Raw genomic sequence first — 10,102 nt, 5'->3', positions numbered from 1 at the left:
CGGCGTCTCCCGGCCCCGGGAGTCCCGGTTCCCTACGGCTCAGTCCCCGAGAGCGGCTGCCCCTGCGTTTCAGCGTCTGGAGTTTCTGGCCGGGGCTGAGTCCAGGCTGTGCTGCTCCGCGGCGGCTGGAAGCAGAAGTGGCCAGTTCCCTTCTGAGGGACACTTAGGCTGTGTCCCAGGCTCTCTGTCCTGTCCAGGCTGCCAGGAGCACTCCACTCACGCCTGTCCTCACCGGGACGACTGTGTGCGCCTGCACCAAACGGGGCAGCGACTCACAGCGTGTGACACTCGGCCTGCAATCGCCCCTGGAAAGGCCGCCCCTGTGCACGGCCCCTCGCACGAAGTGTCCCTGTGTTCACATGTCCTCCTGCCGGGAAGGGAAAGGGGAGATGGTGTCAGGGGGTCCAGACAGGCCCCTGGAGACTCTCCCACAGGGAGGCCAGTGTGCAGCTGCCCACAGGGGGGGGGCACACGGCCCCTGGGAGCCCAGGCTGGGGTGCGTGGAGGGCAGCTTCGTGATGGGGGTGGACTCTGGGTGGGCTTCCCACAAACCTTGGGGCAGGATGCGGGGTGTGGTGGGGGAGGGTCCTGAGCCAGCCAGGGACACCCCAGTGGGGCTGAGGCTCCCCTCTTCCCTGTGGGTAAGTCTGTGTCTGGCCATGCCTCAGTTTCCCCCACTTGGTAGGGTGGGGGTGGAGGAGATGACCCTGAGGGGTGTGTTTGTGGGGAGTGCTGAGGGCTGGGGAGCCAGGCGTGGGGATGAGCAGTGGGGCCCCACCAGGCCTAGGGGCTGCCCCCACCTGGAGGGCTCCTCGGCTGGGAGGCAGCGTGCGGGGCGTCCTGATGAGGACCCTCCCGGGAGACGGGCACCCAAAGCTGACGTCTTGCTGCTGGTGAGCCCCTGCCTCTGGCTGTCGGCCCCTGGGCTCCTGCGGACCCTGCTCCCCCCGCCCCCTTCCCCCCCCCGCCTCCCCCCTCCCCCGCGCCTGTGCTCCCAGCGAGCTCCCCTCCCCCAGGCCCTGCCCTGGGCTGGATTCCCAGCTCCCTCACCGACCCAGTTCCTTCCTGCCCGCCCCCCCCTGCCCCCCCGCACTGTCCTGTCCTCACCACGGGGGGTGGGGGTCCGGAAGGGGAGCCACAGCCCCACCCAGCAGACCTCCTTGGGGGTCCCTCCCCTCCCCAGCCAAGGCAGCTGGTGGCCCCCCACGGCAGCAGCAGGGTGCTTCCGGGCCAGGTGCGCTAGGGGAGCCCCGTCTCTGAAGGGGCCCTGGAGCAGGTGGCCAGCCTGCTCCAAGCCTGAGCTGGTGATAGCTCCGTGTTTGCACATGAGATCAGGTCCAAGGTCGGGGCGGGCGGGTGGGCGAACCCTGTAGCCAGGCTGGGCTCCTGCCTGCCAGGCGCTCACCCCCAGGGGGCCCCGTACTGCCAGGCCGTCCACCCTGGCCCCCAGCAGGGCCACGCTCACCCCAGGGCCTGGCCAGCCTGTCTCCCCCGCCCGGGCCTGTGAGCCCCTGAGCCTCCCCACGGCACAGAGGGGAGACGGACGCCTCGGAGCCACGCCTGGGCAGAGCCCCCGAGTCAGCCAGGGCAGCTCCTCCCGGCCAACGCCTGTCCTGGCCCCTCAGGCGCTGTATCTCTTCTTCCTGGGGTCCCCCCGCTGCACCCCAGCCCTGCCGTCCTGCAAAGAGGAGGAGTAGCCGGTGGGCAGCGAGTGTTGCCCCAAGTGCAGCCCAGGTAGGCGCAGCCCTGGGAGGGGCCGGCTCCACGGGACCCCTTTGGAGGGGCCAGCAATGGGGGCCAAGGGCAGATACCCTCGTCCCCATCCCTGCCCTGGTACTGGAGCCCCCTCTGTTCTCTGTCCCCACAACCATGGGTGGCATGAAGCCCCGGGCCCAGGGGCATGGACGGTGGGGATGTAACACGGGTGGGCCCATCACAACCAGAGGCTGAGGCCTGGGGTACCAGGAGCCCCCCATTCTTCCAGAACTTTCCAAATCCCCCAAAGCAGGCACACTCGTTGACGTGCCCCGTGGGGAGCAGTCCAGGTGCCCCTTGAGTCCCTGTGCCCGGCGGTCTACCTGCTGGGGCGGGAGGGGTGGTGGGCTCCTGCGGGGGTCTGCGTGCTGAGCTGCGTGCTCTGGGCTGCAGGTTACCACGTGAGGCAGGCCTGCGGGGAGCTCACGGGCACCGTGTGCGTGCCCTGCCCCCCGGGGACCTACACCGCCCACCACAACGGCCTGAGCGAGTGTCTGCCGTGCCGCGTGTGCGACCCAGGTACGAGGGCCGACCCGCCAGCACCACCCCAGGCGAGCACCCGGCGGGATGGGGCTCCCTGCAGGGGTCCCCTTCTGTCATTTGTCACCCGGGCCTTCCAAGTTCAGCACCTGGCCATCGGCCCTGCTGCCAAGCCCTGTCCCAGGAGAGCCGGGTCTCCAGGCGCCGCGTCAGACGTGTGGTCAGTGTTAGCCTCTCCCGCGAGGAGGCAGGGCAGGGACTGCCGTGTTACAGACGGGCAGGCTGAGGCCCAGCCACCCAGCAGCAGAGCCGGACGACCCCATCCCTGCCTCTGGCCCCTCATCCTCCCGTGGCTGCAGACTCAGGACAGTAGGGGAGCAGGGGGATGGGAGGGAGGGGACCCAGATTAGACAGACGGCAGGCCCAGAACCCCAGCCCCCACCGGTGCCCACCCTCGGATAACCCGTGCCGGGGCTCAGCCGCAGGAAGTGCCCCGTGGAGGGCCAGGCAGGACCAGGGCCGATGGCACACCTGGGGCCAGCACCTGGGGGCAGGCGGGCTGAGGAGGAAGGTCAGAGACAAGCAGGAGGCCGGAGTGCTTTGGGGGTACATGTAGGTTGGGATTGGGGGCCCACACCTCCACCTGCACTCACAGTTCCTGCTGCCCAACCTTGAGAAAGCACCTGTCTACCTGGGCTCAGGTGTGGGCCACAGACGGCAGGTGAGGCGGGGCCCAGGGTCAGGCGCAGGCTCTTGCCACGGCTGCGTCTGCCATCTGAGTCTGTCTCATGTAGAGGGGAAGCCCGTCTGGGGGGGTGTCCAGGGGCCAGGCGCACCTGGGGCTGGGACCTGTCCCCCACGTGCCCCGTAGCTGACACTGCAGTTCTCTGTCCTTCCCGGCCAGTTTGGGCAGAAGGCCAGCTTCCCCGGGAGGCCCGGCTCCCTGTCCAGGGGCCCCTCCTAGGACCCCCTGAGGCCTTTGTCCCGCCAGCTGCTGCTCTGCCTTGGAGCCCTTTGGGACTCAGGCCCCTGTCTGGCACCTCTGGGCACCGTGTTTGTCTGAGCCGGGGGTGCAGGGTCCCTGGGGGCAGAGTCTGGGGCCCAGACACTCAGACGAGCCAGCCTCAAGGCCGGACTGAGTCCCCGTCCCCTCCAGGCCCCAGGCGGGACGTCCCAGGCCCCCGGGTGCTCAGCCCCTCCCAGGACGGGGCCTCACCCCTGCCCATGGCACCCTGGATGCTGCTCTCAGGCCTGTCTCTTGGACCCCAGCCATGGGCCTGGTCACCAGGCAGAACTGCTCCAGGACGGAAAACACCCAGTGTGGCTGCAGCCCAGGCCACTTCTGCGAGGATGGTGACCACTGCGCTGCATGCCGGTCCCACACCTTGTGCCGCCCAGGCCAGAGGGTACAGGAGAGAGGTGAGCCGGCAGGTGGCTATGCCCACCCCAGAGTCCCCTGACCCTGTGTCCCTGCCTGACCTGGGGCCCCCTCCCAGCCTTGTGCCCGAGGCTGCCCCTGATGGGCCCCTCCATTTCTCAGGCACTGAGAGGCAGGACACGGTGTGCCAGGACTGTCCCCCGGAGACCTTCTCTCCCAGTGGGAGCCTGGAGGAATGTCAGCCCTGGACCCAGTAGGTGACCCCAGGGCGGCCTCAGCCGTGCCCTGGCAGGGGCCTCCCTGCTGCTCCCACGGGTGTGACCGTAGGCCCCACCCTGGGTGGCACCGCAGTCACGTGCCAGCTGCCGGGAGGCCTGGGGGTGCAGCCTGTGTCCCGCAGATAACACGTTGCATTGGCCGCCACAGCACGGCGGATCTGGGCTTCCTGGAGGCCCAGGGAGGACGTCACCAGGAGCAGCCCCAGAGGGGTGCTGCCAGCCCCTCTGTCCCTGGTGTCAGGGCTGCAGGAGGGCACCCCGGGCTTCTGGGGGTGCAGGGAGGCTGTCAGGTGCGGTTCCCAAAGTGAGGCCCCCCACTCCTCCTGTGGCAGGACCCCTTCCAAGGCTGACCCTGAACCCCAGAGCTGACCTGGGACCTCACAGCCCCTGGGGTGGGCCAGGGTGGCTGCCCCGGGGAGGGGTGCAAAGGCCCCTCCGTCCTGCCTCTGCCCTCCTGGTCCTATCTCCCCAGCTCTGGCCCATCCGCCTCTGGCCCTGGCTCTGTGTCCTCCCCGCATGCTCTCCCTCTGTCCAGTCCTCCTCATGCTGGCCTCTCCCTGCCTGGGATCTCTGCACCCCTGGCTGCCCCTCCCTCTTTGCCATCTGTCTCCCCGCCCTGGCCTCTCCCTCTTTCCCTCCTCCACTCTCCCTCTCTGCCTCTCCCCGTAGTGGCGCTTGGGAAAGCCAACAGACCTGAGGTCACATCCCAGAGCTGCCAACCAGCCCAGCCTGCCTGGGCCCTGCGAGCCAGGACGCCCGGGGCTGCGCGAGCATCGGGCCCCTCACGGTGCCTGCACGGCTGCCACCCGGGCTCCGCGGCTGCTCTCACGCAGGTGCAGTGGCTGGCTTAGGACAGAGACGCAGCCTGGGACCAGCAGCTCAGATGTCACCTGCTCCTTGAGGATGCCGGTGGTTCTTGGGTGCCTCCTTGTTGTTGGTGTCTTCCTTGGCCTGGTGATGGTCTACGCGTCGGAGGAGAAGAGCAAAGAGCAGGGGTGAGCGAGTCCCTCCGCTCCTCTCGGACTGGCGTCCCGGGCGTCTCATCTCCAAGCCCTTCCGTCCTGTCCCTCCAAACCTGGGGAGGGGCCCCCTCTCAGCAGCTGCTATCGGCCTGGGGAGCTTCCTGCTGTGCCCAGAGCCCGGGTGTCAGGTGTCCTCCCTGGGGGCTGAAGAGAAGGTGGGTCCCCTGAGCGAGGAGCCCTCTGCCACCCCTGCCCGTCAGTGCTGTGGACCCCGAGGGCCCACCGGCTTGCAGGGGCAGGGGGAGCACAGGGCTGGCCGTGCTACCGAGAGCAGCCCGACAGCCAGCCTGCCGCGGACAGGGCCGCGTCCCCACTGAGAAGACTGAGGTCACTCGGTCCTTCACCCCTGTGCCCCCTTAACCGCCCTGCTCAGGGCACCTCGGCCGTGCCGCAGCCCCGGCACCCGGGTCCCAGCTGTGTGGACCCGGCTCCGGCTCTGGCGAGCCCCGTGCATGCCCACGGGGGCAGGCTCTGTGCACAGAGACCGTGAGCGGAGGTCGCCACGCTGCCCTGCCCAGCGTCCGCACGTCCCCGTGTCCTCACCGTGGGCCCCTGCGTGTGGGCAGCTCTTGGGGTCTCCGACACTGGCTCAGGCTGGGGTGGCCCCATCCCCGTCTCACCCTGAGTCTGGGGGACCTGCTCCCTGGGGGGCCCCGTCTGCGGAGTGCCCACCCCTCCCTGGAGCAAGGTTGTAGAGTGAGTTACCCACTCGGGGAGTGGCAGCTGGGAGGGACACCAGGGTCTCCTCAGCTGTCTGGGGCCCCCTCGGGGACAGGCCGGGCTGGGAGCCCCGACCACAGGTGGTTTCACGTTGTGTCAGAGAGGGTCAGTCTCCCGGGGAAGGCCACACAGGGAGAAGCCAGGAGTGTGTGGGTCCCGCCCCCGTCACTGTGGACCTGTGTCCCCTGGCCAGGCGCTCGGGTCCCTCCCCTAACCTGTGTGTCTCTGCATTGCAGGCGCCGTGGCCAAGGTAATGGTCTCCCCCAGGTATCGTTCCTCGTCCTCTGTCTCCCCTCCCCCCTGGGGTGGGTGCTGCTGGGGTGCACGGGGGCGCCCAGCTCCGGGAGGGGCCTGAGTCCTCAGCATGCAGCCGCGCTGCCGCAGGGGAGAGCGCGACCCCTCCCACGAGAGCAGCACGATGACCCCGAGAAGCCGGAGGCGGTGGTGGGGGCCTCAGACGGCCGGGTCTTCATGCTGCCTTCGCCCCGCAGTGGGAGGCACGGGACACAGAGGGCGAAGCCACGGCCCTGCCCGTTCTGCCGGACGTCACCACGGTGGCCGTGGAGGAGACGACACCCGAGTTCACAGGGAGGGACCCGAACCGCTGATCCACAGGCTCCAGGACCTCTGAGACATCTCAGCGGCACCTGCTGAGGCCTGACATCCATCTCCTTAGACCACGGGAGGCAGGTGGCCTGGTGGCCCTGCCCTGGATGGGCTCAGGCTCCAGCCTGCAGGAGACGGTGTGCTGCCGGGCTGCGGCTGCCGTGCACACCGCGCACCACGACACTTCCCGGCCGGCCCAGGAGGGCCCCAGCCTCCTGCGGCTGATGCCTGCCGAGGGGGCAAGGGGGCGGCAGCACTACCTCACGGGCGGAGCGCACAGGCTTGGCCACGAGTGTGGCATTAAATGAACACCTCGTTGTTTGAGAGCTTTTCTAACTTGGATCTGTGTCCAGCTCCTTGTTGCTATTTATCGTGAAAGTCCGTCTCCGCGAGTCCCTGTGAGACCAGCAAGGTCCTGCCGCTCACCACGCCTTTGTCTGTCGACTGTTCTTCCCCGCGCGGTGACCACGGTGAGGTGTGCCCGGCGCCACGTGGGGGTCATCGCTCTAGGATTTCACGGGGGACAGTGAGGACGGCACACCCGTGAGCTGTCGCAGGCGGACACAGATGCGCGCACGGCGCTCACACAGACACGGCCGCACCGTTCTCCTCCCCCCCCATGCCCGCGTGACCCCTCCCCGCCAGAACCCTGCTCCCTCCGCCCGGAGCACTTTCCCTCCGGGCTCCCGGGGGACACAGAGTCCTCCCAGAGTCGCCCCCTGAGAATCCTGGGCCCATGGGGGTGTGGCGCGTGGGCGCAGGACCTCTTCTCTGTGGCTTTAGGCTCTGTGGTCCAAACACCGTGGACAGTGACACGGGTTAGTTTTTCTTTCATCTCCTTTTCAGCATGGTTGTTTTGTTTGTTTGAAATAGCGTTTTACTCGTTATCTGAGCATGAATTCTGTTCTGCAGTGCCGTGTGCACCCCTGTTGACTCTCTGTCATCCGTCTGACGTATCTGTCTACCTATTTGCTTCCTAGTCTGTGGACCACCCACAAAGGGCTTAGATGTCCGTGTTAGTGGTCTGGACGTGGCAACGTCAGGGCAGAGATGGGCAGATTGGTGAGTGCGCTGTCTGCAGAAACCCGTCCTCAGTAAGCGAGTGGGTGATGGACGAGAACTCGTGCACGGGGACGGTGTCAATAGCCTGCGACGTGGGCACCAGGACAAGGTCCAGCCGTGCCGAGGCCCGGCCACAGCACAAAGGGCTCGGTCTGGCCGGAGGTCACACCAGACTCACACGTGCGCTCGCCCACGGACACCCAGCCAGCTGGAGGAGGGCCGGCCCCGCGTGCGGTCATGGCTGGGGCTGCTCTCGGCATGGACGGAGCCAGGAGCCGGCAGACTGAAGAGCAGCAGGGAGACAGGAGGCCTGAGCTGCTCATTGAACCCACTTGCTTTGTTCCGTTGGCGCTTGCAGAACACTCCGCCCAGGCACGGACGCGAGCCCTGCACACGCGCTCTCCAGCGTCCCCGCCGGAGGCCGTGCTGGACGCCAACATGTCTCCAGGAACGGAAGAGCGCGGGGAGTGCGTGGGGGGTGCTCCTCAGGTAGCCTCTGGGCCCCCAACCGTTCATGCCACCTGAGGCTGCTGGAAGGCCCTGGAGTGTGTCCCCTGTGCCTGCTGGGCGTGTCCCAGGGGTCCCCAGAGCGAGGGTGCTTATGGCCACAGCGACCTGGCCCCCTGCGAGGTGCACTTGGGTCCTCCAGGGGACGCCGCGATGTGATTGGGATGTGTTGACGTCGGGAGGCTCCGCACCCGGGCAGCCAACGCCTGGGCAGCAGAGCTCACCTGGTGGGCGCCGTTTCCACGGACCAACCCGTGCAGACCCCCATGGGGCTGACACTCCAGGACAGCGTCGCTCTGCCCCGTCGGCCCAGGGCCCACCCAGGCCAGCAGCCACAGCCCCTGCACCCACGGCCGGCGAAATGGTTCAGCCCTATCACGCTGACCCTGCTTCGCCCAACCTTTCCTGAGGAAACCACAATAGACCAGAAAACCGTGACGCACTCTCACAGCCCTTGGCATTGAGTCACCTCCCGATGTGGAAACAGGGGCCCTGCTGACCGGTCCCCGGGCAGGCGCTCCCGCAGGGCCATGTCTCTGGAGATGCAGGCCCTGGTGGGGACACGGCCGAGCGGTGCCAGCTGCCGGCATGCACTGCATCACCTGTTGCAGGTGGGGTCTGCAGGACTCGGCCCTGCTCTCCAGGTGGGGCGGGGGAGGCTGGGGACAGAAGACAGGGACCGGGGGACAGGCAGGGCTGGATGCTGAGAGGAGGGCCGGGGCCTGCCCAGGGCAGCCTGGGGCTTCCCACAGGGTAGGCGCCTGCTGGAAAGCCCAGCCTGCCCTCGGAGCAGCACGTGGCTGAGGCCCAGGCCACTGGTGCCAACTGGCCGTCCCCTCCGAGCTCCAGGTTGGGCGAACAGCTGCCGTCTCGGACATGTCCGGGCCCCTCATGCTCTGAGCACCCCGCAGCCCGGCTCTCCCTCCCTCCTCGTCCTCTGGCACTCCCCCCGCCTTGCCCCAGGCTCTGTGCCCTGTGCCAGGCTCTGTGCCCTGCAACAGGCTCTGTGCCCTGCGCCAGGCTCTGTGCCCTGCAACAGGCTCTGTGCCCTGCCCCCCACAGGCTGCCCACCCACCCCTGTGCCAGTCATCACCCCTCTCTGTCCCAGCCTCGCCCGCAGCCTTTGGCCCTGCATCTCCCAGGCTCCCTGGCATCCCAGAGCTCACACTTGCCGTCCAGGCCCTGCAGTGACAGGGACACTCGACCCCCACAGGCCCCGGGCTGGGCACCCCCTACCCTCCTGGACAGGGCAGCTCGCCTCACCCTCACAGGAGCCGAGGTCAGAGCACTCCTGGCCCTCAGGAACAGCGGGATGCAGCCTCCTGGTGAGGAAACCGAGGCACACAGCCTGGGCCCAGGCCAGGGCCACGACCCCAGGAGAAGCAGAGGGGGCCTGGCCCTAAGAGTGGGGGCGGGGGCTGGGCAGCCCCAGAGGGCTCTGCAGACCTCTGCACGCCAGCCCCTCTGGCCTGGTTCGGTGGATAAACAGACCCGGCCCGGGGAAGGGACTGGGCCCCGGGAACAGCCCCACGTCACTGCACCTCGGAAGCCTCTGGGAGCTTCGGGGCCCCTGAGGCTCCACAGCCGGGGAACCACCTGCCCAGAGGGGCGACGGCCGTCGGTGTGGACATCTCAGCGCGCACAGGACAGACACGGCTGAGCGGCCGAGAGGGAGGCCAGGGCGAGAGTGTGATGAAGGCAGGGGGGAAGGTCACAGGGAGGAGCACTAGGGAGGACCAGGGGACAGAGGACATGTGAACACAGGGACACTTCGTGCGAGGGGCCGTGCACAGGGGCGGCCTTTCCAGGGGCGATTGCAGGCCGAGTGTCACACGCTGTGAGTCGCTGCCCCGTTTGGTGCAGGCGCACACAGTCGTCCCGGTGAGGACAGGCGTGAGTGGAGTGCTCCTGGCAGCCTGGACAGGACAGAGAGCCTGGGACGCAGCCTAAGTGTTCCTCAGAAGGGAACTGGCCACTTCTGCTTCCAGCCGCCGCGGAGCAGCACAGCCTGGACTCAGCCCCGGCCAGAAACTCCAGACGCTGAAACGCAGGGGCAGCCGCTCTCGGGACTGAGCCGTAGGGAACCGGGACTCCCGGGGCCGGGAGACGCCGGGCTCTGGGCAGCAGCGTGCGGAGGCCCTGCTGGTGCTGGCGGCTGTGCACTCTCAGGAAGGACAGTCCTCAGAGGGGCCACCCTGTCCCAGAGCGAAGGCCACCCTGGCCTGCTCAGCCAGGCTGCGAGGCCACCACGGGAGGACAGAGGGAACAAGCGGTTAACTCCACGCCGGAACTAA

General features: G+C 68.2%; 1 protein-coding gene across 1 annotated transcript; it reads left to right on the top strand.

Moving 5' to 3' along the window:
• The first annotated feature begins 701 nt into the window (after positions 1-701).
• On the top strand, positions 702-6,626 carry TNFRSF14 (TNF receptor superfamily member 14). Its single transcript, XM_045546578.1, is given in 8 exon segments — positions 702-893; positions 1,626-1,734; positions 2,149-2,274; positions 3,505-3,654; positions 3,776-3,866; positions 4,725-4,886; positions 5,870-5,883; positions 6,125-6,626. Coding segments are annotated over 8 exon segments (984 nt in total). The 3' UTR covers positions 6,265-6,626.
• Positions 6,627-10,102: the final 3,476 nt, after the last annotated feature.

This window comes from Lemur catta, chromosome 3, assembly GCF_020740605.2.
Source record: "Lemur catta isolate mLemCat1 chromosome 3, mLemCat1.pri, whole genome shotgun sequence".
Lineage (NCBI taxonomy): Eukaryota > Metazoa > Chordata > Mammalia > Primates > Lemuridae > Lemur > Lemur catta.
Note: the sequence above shows the minus strand (reverse complement) of the source record. Positions and strands in the feature narration are given on the sequence as shown.